Below are 13,553 nucleotides of genomic sequence, written 5' to 3'. Positions count from 1 at the left end.
ACAACTTTTCCAAAAGCATCTATCTTCAAAAAGTCATGAAGCATATCTTAAAGCAGAGGATAGAAGTCTTATTATGTTGTATCAAATCTTAATTTTTCATAGAAATTTTGTCTGGAATGTATATGATAAATGTACTGAAAAACCTCTTCTGAAGCCTCTAGCCAGTTTCCAGTGTCTCTAAAAGGCGCAACTACACACCACTATTTGTTCTGGAGACAATTAGAGACAGGATTGTCTTTCTAAATATTACTACCTAGCATAGTTCAATTGTACATTAATATTCTTCTTTGGGTTTTCAGTGTGTTCTCAGCATTAGAGATGTTAAATATTGGTTAATTGAATAGTCAATTAACCTCATGAATTCTTATCAGTTACTCAACTATTCTGTAGTCTCCGGGGGTGGGGCCGGCAGCCAGTGCACTCTGGCTCCACCCCCGAGAAGCCCCCGTGCTACTTCGCACTGTTGCCTCTGCATCAGAGGCAGCAGCATGGGGTGACAGGCAGCCAGTCAGTGAGGTAAGCTGATTTTTAAACTCCCTCTGATACAGAGGCAGCAGCGCGGGATGGCAGCAGTCCCTGTCTTGGGTGGGAATGACCCTACTCTTTAGCAAAAGGGGCATGCTGGCAGCACAGGTCTGGGTGAGGCACTGTGTGTCTGACAACTTCCACTTTGTGAATGCTGGCCTGGGCAGAGCAGGGCTGCCCCTAGCTGGCCCCTTGCTCTTGGGACTGATCTCCCTGTGCTATGGTCCATTGCCCCCCTGGAAGCCCACAAAAATGTTTGGCTGTGGGCCTACAGAAAGTTAATCCAGCCCTGACTCTGCCCATGGGCTCTGGAGGCTTCTCTCCCACCGGGAGCCCTGTATGTGCAGGATTAAGCCCTGCTATTCTCAGCTTGAGCCCCACCACTCGTGGCATGGAAGGTGGGAGGGAGCATAGATCCAGGCTTCAGTGGGGTGTGTTTGCTGGGTATTCAGGGGACAATGCGAATCAGGGCTTTAGATGGGGGTGTTGATTGCTGGGAGTTGAGCCCTGTGGAGGTGAGGGGGGGGGGTGCTGTAGATTGGGGCTTCAGCCCCACAGAAGAGTGGAGGGGAAGGGGTTTGCCAGCATTCGGAGCTTCATCCTCTTGGCTTGAGCTGTGTCTGCCCTGACTGCAGCCTGAACAGACCAGCAGGGGAAATATGGGACAATTTGCCTGTTGGTTTTTTTTTAAGACAGGATACCTGGAGAGAGCTTAAGTAAGAGGCTGTCCCATTAAAAATGGGACAGATCGTTACCCTAAAACTAATCCAATCCCATTTTAGGCACCACCTGCCCCTGCTGTTGCACCAGTTCAGGAGGATGTAAAAGTCCCCATCAGTCTCGTGCTAAGGTTAAGGTAAGTGTGCTGGTACGGGACTGGCGGAAAGCAAGCCAGTGTGAAGTGTTATTTGGGGGCTAGGCTGCTTAGCTAGGGAGCTCTGGAAATGGAATCCTGGATTTGTCACTGAAGCTTTGTTTCCTGTCATAAATGTAACCCATTTTCTCCATCTGTAAGACGGGAATAACTTTACCTACCTACCTCAAAGGGATGCTGTGAGGATAACTGTAGAGTGTTCAAGCAGCGTCATTAATTTCATAGATCACTATGGCTTCTCCCTTGTTGCACTGAAGGGATGGGGAACATACATGTACTCCAGCTTAGTTACCACCCGATGCTCCTAATGGGGACCCAAATCTAGCAATGTTTGGCCATTAGGCTGGTGAGGGCATGTGGAAAGCCAGGAGACCCAAACTCTTCTATTCAATTGGAGCTTTGCAAATTGTATGTCCTGAAAGGTATCAGTCTTGGAGTAAAACGTACTAAACTGTGTGCAGTAGGCATAAGAACAGCCATACTGGGTCAGACCAGAGGTTCATCTAGCCCAGTATCCTGTCTGCCAACGTTGGCCAATACCAGATGCCTCAGAGGGAGGGATCACGACAAGTAATCCTCACGTGATCCCTCCCCTGTCACCCACTTCCAGAGAAACAGAGGGTAGAGACACCATTCCTACCCATCCTGGCTAATAGATTCATGGAGGTTAGGTCCATCAATGGCTATCTAGCTCTTTTTTGAACGCTGTTAAAGTTCTAGCCTTCACTGTATCCTCTGGCAAGGAGTTCCACAGGTTGACTGTGCACTGCATGAAGAAAAACTTCCTTTTGTTTGTTTTAAACCTGCTGCCTATTAATTTCATTTGGTACGAATAAATTATCCCTGTTGTACACTCTCCGGGGATCATAAGTTGTTTAAAACAATAAAAATCACATACAGTCACTGATCTCTTGTGGACTTGCTCACTAGAATGGCATCCTGTGTTGGCCTTGCTGGGAGTGTCTCCTTGAGTAGCAGCCAGAAGTTTGCACCAAGGAGCTGGTACTGCTCTACTGAATGCTCTTCTGCTGTGCTTTCTTAAGCACAACGTGTTTAGCTAATTTTGTGGGGGCCTCCTTTGTAAAATTCCATGTGTAAGAATCTCCACTTGCGAGGGACAGCTTGCCACTGTGTACAATGCCCTTTTGTAGTTAGAGACCAGAAAGAGAGGACAGTTATTAATTGGCAAATTCAGCTGTTCCATTACAGAAACTTCCACTTGCAGGTGTTGACTGAAGAGTCCCTTCATTGAGTGCTGGGAGAAGAATGATCTTGTAGTTAAGGCACGAGATTGGGTGCTGAAACTTGGGTCTGCCACCAGACTTCCTAGGCTAGTTAATCCCTTTGCCTCAGTTCCACCATGGCAAAATGAGGGTACATCTCTGCCCTGCAAGGATGCTTCAGGGATAAATCCATTAATGTTCGCAAGGTGATCAGATACTGGTGGGGTTGAGAGCGGCTCTTATGTACCTGGACAGATGGGCCTTATGTATCCTGAGTATCAGCAAGCACAGGCTCTGTCAAACCAATAGAAAAAATAGGTGGCCCTCCTTGAGAGCTTTGATTTCAGATGCAAATCCAGGGACACCTCTGTGCATCCCCATTGGGATAGCTGGTATTTGAAAAGGACTTTTTAAAACTGACTTTTGAATGACTCCCCTTCAACTAGAACACTGGAATCCCCAAGTGATCTGAAATGAACCTTGTCATACATTTGCTTTTTCATTTTAATTTGTTAAAACTGTGTATTCTTACCACAGGAATTCAAAGAAAGAACTTAATGATATCCGGTTTGAATTTACCCCAGGGAGAGGTGAGGCATTGTGGAAATTACCAAACTGTTTTTTGAAAAATATTTGGCAAAAATTTAAGTGGAGACTGTATGGGGATCCCAGCAAAGTGTCAGCTGGAGGCATGTGGTCTACTGGCGTGTATTTGCTCCACTCATTAAATGTTTGATATGCCCAGAACCAAGTGCCTGGCTCGCGCTTTCATGGAATGGCTGTGCTGAGGCAATCTAACCCTAAGAAAGCCAGCAAGGGGGAGGGCGGCTGGGCTAGGATGCAGTCCTCAGGCCCTGTCCAGTGTGGTCCACAGCCTCCAGTTTGTAAGTCACAACATGTAATGGTCCAGGTGACAGGCTGCATGGCTAAAGATGGAACAAAGTGTTTTGGGATCTGCATTTCACATGGTTCTTGCCTACATACTCAATATGGCAGCTCCATGGTACCTTGATGTTTATGATCGAATTTTTTTTGAAAGATGCGCTATAGACCAAAGTAATCATTTTGGGGATGTTCTCTGGCATGTATTATAGAGAAGGTGAGACTAGATGACTACCAGAGTTCTTGCTCTCCTTGGCATCTATGAATTGAATGCAGGATTTGCAGGCTGTGGGGCTGGCTCCTTCAGTCTCAAAGCACTTGCTGTCCCTACAAGACCTTTGGATAATTGAGGTGGTACAGAGTAGCTAATTTAAAATCGTGTACACCTCTTTGGCTTGAGGCTGGAGGCAGAGGTGGATATTTACAGAAGTCTTTAATGGTCTTAAATTGCATGGCCATCTGCCAGTAGAGGCTCAGAGCAGAAAAAAAGCCCAATTGTAATTGACACTGTATAATAGTTACATTCTAATGTGACCAGTTAGTCATTTTCTTAGGACAGCCAGATCAGCCAGTTTTTATTGAATCATAAATTATAATCAACGTAATCTCTGCAGGCTTTTGCGTTTGTGTTAAAAATTACCTTTGCTAATGTCTGCTTCCCAAATCATTTTGGTTAGTGAGAAACTCAGTCCACTGTTGTAGCTATGACTGTGTGTGATGATAGTGTAGGCTGTCCCAGACTGAACACTATGTATCTTTGTCCCCTACAGATACTGCAGATGGTGTATCTCAAGAACTCATCTCAGCTGGGCTTGTTGATGGTAGAGATTTAGTAATAGGTAATGGCAAGTGATGCTGTAGTATTTCTCTCTGAATTTGTAGGCTTTCCAGTAATCACCACCGTTAATTATAAAGCATGTGGAGAATGAACACATCTTTACTGAATTCTTCCGGGGAAGTTCACCCTAGGCCCTGAAATGTGATAGAACGCACTCACTCCAGTGGAATATTTGCTTGAGTGTGCATGTTGGAGCCCTGGAGTTCAGAGAACATGGCCTATTTATGAGACTTGTGAAGAAAAGGTTCCATTGACTATCATTGTAATACAAACTAAAATAAACCGAATCCAGGCAGTGCAGTGGATGCGTTTTGCCTTTCGCTTTTGGAGGCTGTTGGGTAGTGTCCCATTTTGAAAGAGGAGTAGAACCAAGTGCACTACAGAACGTGTAGTATATAGTAGGAGGGTCCAAACAGTGCACAGCTACACCCCAGCTTACTGTAAATGAAGTGTTGCATAGACGAGCCTTAGATCCTCACCTCCCACAAGCATTTCCTAAACTACTTGAACTGCTAATACTGTAACAACAACCTTCATTGCCCAGCACTTCTCTTCAGCTATAGCAAGTCGAATTGCATTCCAGAGGTTTGAAAGGGGTCTCACGCCAGCCTCTCTTTTAGAAGGCAGAAATGCTGCCAGCCAGCAGCTAATCCGATTTGCTGGCACAGGCAGGTGTTTAAGACTACACCTGCATAAACAGAGGTTGCTTTTCAGAATCAAGCTATAATATTTGCACAGTTTAAAGGTGTAGATTAAATATAACTTTTATTTTGCCTAGTGATATGCCTAAAGACTTTGTACATGTACCTGTATTTTTAAAAGTGTTTTAAGCTTGTACACTCTGAAAAGTATTGGAAAAAACAAGTGTCCAATGGATTTGGAATTCACTGTATGTAAACTGTCCTAATATAACCTATGTATGTGATTTCAGTTGCAGCTAATTTGCAGAAAATTGTTGAAGAACCCCAGGCAAACAGATCCGTCACTTTCAAGCTGGTATTTATTTCTGTTCCCTTGTTAAGCAGGTTGCCATTTTTGTAAATACATCCCAGCACTTTGTAACAAACCCTCTTCCTTCCTCCCTCCCAATAAATCAAAATAGTTTGGAGGTTGCTGCGATCTGGACATGAAAATCCCATTTGCCTGGGAAGAGTAGAAGTTTTTGGTTGGGTAAGGGGGCTCACAGGTGCCAGGGGCTCCTTTATGGAGGAGGAGAGGGAGGATCTGGATAACAGGATATTTTTGAGGGGAGGGAGTAGAAGACCAAATGGAGAAGTTAGATGATGGAAGGTGTCCTTGAGCCCAAGGAGTATTGTGGGAGTAATAGAGGAGCCCTGGAAAGAAGTAGCAAAACCCAGAATTGTTTATTGATAGGAGCTTGAAGAGGGACCCTTATAAATTGAGACCTGTCTTGGGATAGGGAGTACCTGCATTTTTTTACCCTAGCTAGTAGGCTGAGCCTTAAAGTTGTTGGTGAAACTTTTTGAGCTCAGTTTTTCATAGCTGAAAAATGCTAATATGTAAACATAGAACACTGCCATCTGGTAAATATAATGCAAAGTTGTCCCGAACCTGCTCCTTCTCCAAACTAGAACTCTCACAGATCAAAATGTAAATAATGGCTAATGAAGTATAGTTGAATTTTTCTTCACATTCTGTTCCCAGGCATCTGGTGTTGAAGGCTCAGATATTCCCGATGATGGCAAACTTATAGGATTTGCACAGCTCAGCATCAGCTAAACGGCAATCCCAGGAGAAGTTTCCGTACTGAAAACCTACATGTGCATATTTCTCCTGCTTCTGTTGGCCTGCAACACAAACAAAAGAAAAACCACTACTGCCAAAGAATTGAACTACAGCCCTCTTCCTAAGGAGCTTTAACGTTTTCTTAAATAGGATCACAAACCTATTTAACTTCTGAAATTACTGATTCCATTTACTGCTTTTGTAAACAACTCTCGTATGTTTTTTATATCTTCATCTCACACATGCAGATCCCACACTTCATTGCCGGCACGGTCATTTTATTATTGCCTTACTTTAAAAAAAATACTACTGAGTACGAAACAGGGGTTCCACTTCTCCAATCATCTAGCCTAAATGTTTGCTTCCATGTGGTTTGGTTTGTTTCACTTGCTGTTTTTGCACATGTTTAAATGGCCTTTTTTGTTGTTTTTTTGACTCGTGGACCTGCTTTTAACCTTGCATCTGCAATAGCCAATGGAGATGCGGATTGGTCAGCTGGAGTGCGAGGGAGTCTGGCTTATCTTTAAAACACAATGTAGTTAAATGCTGGCACCCCAGAAAGTGAATCAAGTCTTACCATAGGACGGCTAAAATTTTTCTTCCATGAGATTTGAGAGATTTCTTTAAATTGAGATCTTAGGTGCCAGTCATTTATTCATCTGCTCCTTTACTAAACTGCTAGTAGCTGTTTCCCCTGTCCCTTTGTTTTGCACCAGTGCCACACTTAGCATTAATGCAGATCTTAATTTACCATGATCAGATTATTGCTTCAAGTAGGTCTTTGATTCTACATCCTCAAATGTAGTCCGATCTTAAAGTAGAACTGGGAGGCTTTCCAGAAACTGACCTTTTAGGGGTTTAGGTGATGATCATTTTTACCCAGGAGAGGAAATTCACATTGCTTGGCACTCGGAAAGCCTACACATTAAATTGTTGTTCAGAACAAATCCCTCTGCCCTGCTGAGTCCTTCCTTCTGTGCTTTGCAAACAGGTACATGTGGAACCATCCCTGTTCTGTTTTACAGCAATAAAATGATTGCCTGTGTAGCTGTGTACCAGGCAAGTAAGCTCTGGACTTTGTGTCCATCCTGCACTAACTGCTTGGGTTTTCCAGTATCGTCTCAACCTGAGCATCAAAGTTTGATCAGGATGTCACTGACCATGTAACTCACATTTAGGTTTCGTTAGTATGTGGTGTTTAATTTGAATTTCTACATAAATAATATAAATTATAATTTTAGTTGAGACACTTGTAATGCAATATGTGAATAAAAGTGTTGATTTTTTTCCTACTGTTTCACAGTTCGCCTTTGTATCTGCTATTGGCTTTGAAGTGTTTTATACAATTAAATTGTACACCTGTAATTTAACACAGAAATAAGGAAATCTGTTCTGTTTCCATCCGTTGCATAACCATCCAGAAAGGAGTGTTAAAATGGGACAACTGGGTTCAATTAGGACTTTTTTATTTGAGTCTTGTAATGAACAATATATATTTATATATTTTCTCTATGAACAGCTATGGAAGCTTCCTGAATTTTGCATGGTTTTATACTGCACTTGTTTCTTTAGTCTGTAGTTTAATAAATTCCTACTGGGACTGCCAGTTATGCACAATCTCATCGCTAAATGAGTGCAAAGGGATGTTGAAGTGCTGAGTACGAGTGTACACAAAGAAACCTGAAGCACATGACAATTTTAATATAATGGGATGGGTGAGTACTGATTTAAAATGTGTATGAAAAGTTTTGGCACCTTCTTGTGGTGTGTGACGCAAAGCACACTCATAGCTTATCCTCTGCAGTTGCTTATTGGCTTTGGGAAGAGCTGGTTGTGATCTGCACATTCATGAAGGCCAGTGAGTGATAGCGTCTTTAATTTTTAAATCTTGGACAAAAAATGGAGACCAAATAGTGTTGGTACAGTATTATTGCTCCTTTGCCCGCTTGCCATGCATACCTCACTGTTCATTTGCGCACTGGTGCTGAGAAATGTCAGACTCTAACTGCTCAAGTGAAACAATGCAGTATCTATTTATTAAATAATCCCTGGCCATCCCTACTTCAGAACTAGCAGAGACAGTGAGTTTGCACTGACATTGAGGCTTCTGGGTTTTTTTATTTAAAAAAATAACTAGAGTGTATTTGAGATTAGATCTCTAGACATTTTTGGTAGCTCAAAATTCAAAATTTTGCTTGGGATACTACAATGCTAGGTAACTTTGTTTTTAAGGTTACTTTAAGTGCCAATGCTGTTCATAAAAATATTTTAACATATCATTAATGGATTTGGTTTTTGCTAAATTGTAGTCTGAAACTAGGACCAGGTGGTATTTTTTAATTTAGTTGATACTCTAAGGATAATGCTACATTAATGAACAGGGATTCTCCACAACTTTGTTGTGTTGTAGATTATAATGACAGATGTAAAATATTCTGCCTTTTTTCTTTTGACTTTGTATTTTATTGCATGTATCTCTGATTTTTAATCAATAACGAATAAATTGTCCATGGCCATGTGTTCGGTGACTTTTTGTTTTAAGAGTTGGGTCAGATGTTGCTGGGATATGCGGCTGTCACAGATAACAGAATTTGATACATAACTTTAGAATCTCATATATTCATAGTTTGTCACTGAGAGTCAAGATATGTCTACGCTGTAATAAATAACCTGCAGCACTGAATTTCAGAGCCTGGCCAGCTGACTTGGGTTTGTGGGGTAAAAATTTCAGTGTAGACATTTAGTCTTGGCTGGAGCTTAGATACTGAGACCTTCCCCTTCCTGGAGGCGCAGAATATGGGCCCCAACCTGAGTCTGAATGTCTATGCTGTAGTTGTAAAGCCTTCCAGCCCAAGCCCCTGGGACCTGAGTCAGCGGCCAGGCACAGCTATGCTGCAGGTAGTCAAAGGGTTGCCAGATGGTTTCAACAAAAATACCGGACACACTTGACATTACATTACAATCTACATTACATTTATATTTTCTTAATCTGTTTCCCGAACAGAGAGCTCAAATACTGGACTGTCCAGTTCAAAACCGGACACCTGGCAACCCTAGGTAGACATACCCTAGTTGGGGATGGGTTGCAAAGAATCAGGAGAGCGCAGGGAGGTTTCACCTCCGCAGAGCTGAAATCTAGCAGGATGTACCGGTGTTCCCACTGACTTCTTCCATCCTTGGGCAGGTTGAATTTTCTTATGTGCCACCACCAATATGGAGGTTGTATGTGGATGTGCAGTGTGTCCCAGTACAAACAAAAATATATATTTTAAACAGTCCATAGGTATGGAAGATAATATATTAAAACAAGGAATAATTAACAAGGAGCAATGCTTAAGATGTTTAGTATGAAATCAAATAAAACTAATACTACCATTGGAGTACATGTATATCATTCTCTCTAAGAACTCAAGCTTGTAGACACAACAAAATGGCGTATACTGCCAACCGCTATATAAATAAATCAGACATGGACATTAAGTAAAAGTCTAAAAATATGCACAGCTTTAAGATGCTAAACAAATCCTGAGTCAACTAGAAAGAGTCATGGTCTCCTTGCAAATATTAATACAATATTTACTGACACTGGAAAGAGTGAAAAGCATTCACTCAGGCTTATACACTTTCTCTGGGGAATGTTTAGGATCGATGCTAAACATTTCAAATGAAACAAATCTGTGAAAAGGTAAGTTCTGGTTTGAAACTTTCACCTTGTGTGTGTCACTAACTCAGAGAAGCTTCCAGAGCACTTGTCCAGAATTCACACCAATTGAAAGGTCAAACAAAGTAACAGGATACCTGGTAAAGTTCTTCTAGTTGTAACAATTTACCATGTATTAAGTAGTAACACAGGATTTAAAAACCCATTAACATCTGTGTTCGTAGATATCTACAACACACACACATCTCTTAAAAGAATCCTTTTTTACCTTAAGCCAGTAGTCCCCAATGTGGTGCCTGCGGCACCTGCCGGGGCATTTACATGCACCCACCGAATCATCTGGGCTGGGCCAGCCCCGCCACCAGAGCGCAGCACATGTGTGGGGCCGGCCTCAGGCACATGGGCGTCCTCTACCCCGGGCGAGTGGCACATATGCGGTGCTGGCCCTAGGCGCATGGGCGGCCCCGCCCCCAGATGCACGGCATGTGAGTGGCCCTGCCCTCGGGTGCCCAGCAGTGCTAAAAGGTTGGGGACCACTGCTTTAAGCCATTAACACCTATGTAAATTTTTTGAAATGTAATCATGCACATATCATGAGCTAGGCCTTTTGTTCCAGTATTGAAAAGCAGCTTAAAAGCTTTTAACCCACCTGAAATTTTGGCACTATCCAATCCACCACCTGTCCCAAATCAGGAGAGAAACATGTCTGCAGCCCAATCAGGGCTGCTGTGCTGAGACAGTCTGGCTCTTGCTGCCTGCAGTCCAGATGGGAGCACGTTAAGACACCCCAGTTGTCCCCACCTCACTGCACAGATGCCAACACCACCCCCCAATTTCCTCACCTACCCCCACACACTTTGTGCTCGCTCTTCCAGTCCAGGAAGTTAAGGAGTGTGCTGGGTTTCCTCACAGGAAGCTGCAGGCAAACCCAGCAACTGTAATAAGATCGCTGTAGTCAAACCTCTCCTCTCCAATACTGCACACTCCAGACTCTTCCCCTCTTCCCCCCCCCCCCCCCCCGGTCCCCTCTTGTCCCAGCCACGTGCTTACTTCCTCCTTGTATCCCTTCCCTACCAGCACACTGGTTGTCTGGAGCAGGGAGCTTCTGTTGCTGAGGGAGTATCCCTCCCCAACCAGGAAGCTCTCTATGCAGCAGCCCTAAACCTCTGGGCAGGGCTCAATTAGCAGCTGTGGGGCCGTCCTGTAGTGCAGCTTACAGGGAATGTAGGGGTGTTTTGGGTTACACCAAAATGTCTGAACTCATGCTTATTACACTAGTGTGTTATAAAAGTGCTGTGTGATGGGACAGAAGAAGTTTTCTTTGTCTTGAAATAGCCAAGAGAATTACAAACTTGGAATTAGGGTACATTATCCAAGTACTCTGTGGATATGGCTAGACTGGTTTTTTCCTGAAGGTATGCAAATTATGCTCGCATACACATTGTTTTACGAGGAATAAGGAGGCTTCCGAAAGAGGGTTTTTTCCGACATTTGGCCCCGTGTAGACGGGCCAAATACCGGAACATCCTCTTCTGGAAAAAGAATGGAAGAAGAGATGCAAATGCGAGCACATTTTGTTTTCCTTCTTCAAAAAACCCCCCACAGTGTAGCCATACCATTAGATGCTTGTATAATAGCACTTGAAAGAACCAGACATTTTTCTGTTTGTCTTAAAATATTGCCAGGCACCCTTCACAATATAGGATCTGATTTAGGAATTGGTGAGAATTTTGCTTCAAACTTTCGGAGAAGCCAAGTGTGCACTAAAATCATTTTATAGAACGCCAGACTGGGGCAATGCTACAAGTCTCTCTTGCAGTATCATACCTCTAGTTAACTCTAACCATATAGCTCATCCTCTTATACCCTCATGGCATGATCCACTTTGTTAGCCAGTGCTTTTGGGTATGTCTACACTTGCACCCTAGTTTGAACTAGGGATGCAAATGCAAGCATTCAAAATGGTCAATGAAGTGGGGATTTAAATATCCCGCGATTCATTAGCATGATCTCGCCGGTGCGTTACTCCGAATGGCAGCTGATTCGAAAGTGAAAGTGTGCAGAGGGTTGTGTTCGAACCAAATCCCTTGGTTCGAACTAACGTTACTTCTCAAAAGGAGTAATGTTAATTCGAACCAAGGGGTTTGGTTCGAACTAACACATCCCGGTGTGCACTTTCACTTTCGAATCAGCTGCCATTCAGAGTAATGCACCGGCGAGATCATGCTAATGAAGCGTGGGATATTTAAATCCCCGCTTCATTGACTATTTCATATGCCTGCATTTGCATCCCTAGTTCGAACTAGGGTGCAAGTGCAGACATACCCTTTGTTGGACTGTTACAACAGGGAGGTGCCTTGTGTTAAACGTTGTCTTGGAATGTGAGGCTGCAAGGAGGGCACCAGTCACAGCAAGTTCTCAATAGAATTCCATGCTAAGTACTTTAAACTCTTTACTGTCACCTGGTTCTGAACCACAGATGTCATCTGTCAGTAGTATAATCGTGACACGGGTTAACTAGTGACAAATTAGTGCTACAAGTGAATGATTGTTGCCCTGCTTCATTATTGCTCCCTATTCCGAAACAGAACAGTTGGCTTCCTAGTGTAAACCTAGTTTTTCAAGTGCTCGGCCCCATGATCCCAAGAGGAAACCAATCCTGTTGAAATGTCACATCTTCCTCCTCCTTCCCTGCTTACAGTTTTTTTCCAGGAAGTTTGAGAGTGATCAGAATGGGGTGTTTAAAAAAATAAAACTAATGAAGATTCCTGTCTTTGCCTCTCTGCCATTTTTCCAAACTGCCCAGCTTTGATTGGCTCCTAGAGTTGAAGTGTTGTGGCTTGCATGCTGCAATTTCATTTTCTTGGCCTTGCTGAGAGATGCCTTTGTGTGTTTTGAGGGGCTCTTTTAATATTCCTAGTAAGCTATTGTACGATGGGGTGTAAATATCACATGTTGGGAAGGGAAAGGGTGAACTAGAACCTTTATATAGCAGGGGCTTTGAGGGGAAGGGGAACTGCATATTCATCTAGGCCTCTTCAGTGAGGAGCATATAAATGTTGTCTCAAACCATAGACTTCTGCTGTGGGAACCAGCTAGAACACACTGGTTCCCACATGATCTTGTCAGAGAGCATCTTACCAACTTTCTTATTCAACTTCACGCTGTGGCTTCGGCAGTGTTCCACAGTGCTTGTAGTATTCTGTGTTGGGGCCTTGTTTTGCTAGATACTATCCAGGTGTTGTAGACAATCTTTGCAGCCTAAATAGGCAACTTGGACCGATGGATGGAGAGGAAATGCACAGGATCACCCAGCAGGCCAGTTGTAGAGCTATGAATAGAACCCTGCTCTCTGATTCCCAAATCCAGGTCACCTGAGACCATGCTACCTTCCTGCCATGCCTGCAACATGCTAATCTTTCCATGGAGGCAATCATGAGCAATTACCATGGCAGGAACAATCCCTTCTCCCTCCTCCCCATGACGATCAATGTAGGACTGGAAAGGGATCCAGCTTCTGTGCTGCAGCAGGACCAGGTAAACCTAGAATATCACTGGTAGGTGTTTGTCCAACTTGTTTACATAAACTTCCAATGGTGGGGATTCCAAAGCTTCCATGGGAAGCCTGTTCTAGTGCTTAGCTACCCTTAGAGTTGAACAGTTTCTCTAATACCAAACCTCAATGTCCCTGGCTGTAGAGTAGGCCCATTACTCCTTGTGACTGATCTGCAGCCTCTTCATGAGAGCCCTTAAAATGTTCTCAGGGCCACCTCAGTTTTCGTTTCTCAAGAGTTAACATGCCTA

At 43.4% G+C, this 13,553-nt stretch overlaps 1 protein-coding gene across 2 annotated transcripts in view; it reads left to right on the top strand.

Annotated features, from left to right (window-relative positions):
- OXSR1 (oxidative stress responsive kinase 1) overlaps nt 1–8,606 on the top strand; it is a 136,043-nt gene extending 127,437 nt beyond the window's left edge. For both annotated transcript variants that reach the window (XM_075922856.2, XM_089776801.1), the window contains exons 14-18: nt 1,308–1,381; nt 3,160–3,212; nt 4,275–4,343; nt 5,274–5,338; nt 6,008–8,606. In XM_075922856.2, coding sequence (XP_075778971.1) covers nt 1,308–1,381; nt 3,160–3,212; nt 4,275–4,343; nt 5,274–5,338; nt 6,008–6,082 — 336 coding nt within the window. In that variant the 3' untranslated portion in view covers nt 6,083–8,606. The remainder of the gene's footprint in view (nt 1–1,307; nt 1,382–3,159; nt 3,213–4,274; nt 4,344–5,273; nt 5,339–6,007) is intronic.
- Nucleotides 8,607–13,553: the final 4,947 nt, after the last annotated feature.

Source organism: Pelodiscus sinensis, chromosome 2 (genome assembly GCF_052426305.1).
Source record: "Pelodiscus sinensis isolate ZL-2025 chromosome 2, ASM5242630v1, whole genome shotgun sequence".
In the NCBI taxonomy this organism is placed as follows: Eukaryota; Metazoa; Chordata; order Testudines; family Trionychidae; genus Pelodiscus; species Pelodiscus sinensis.
Note: the sequence above shows the minus strand (reverse complement) of the source record. Positions and strands in the feature narration are given on the sequence as shown.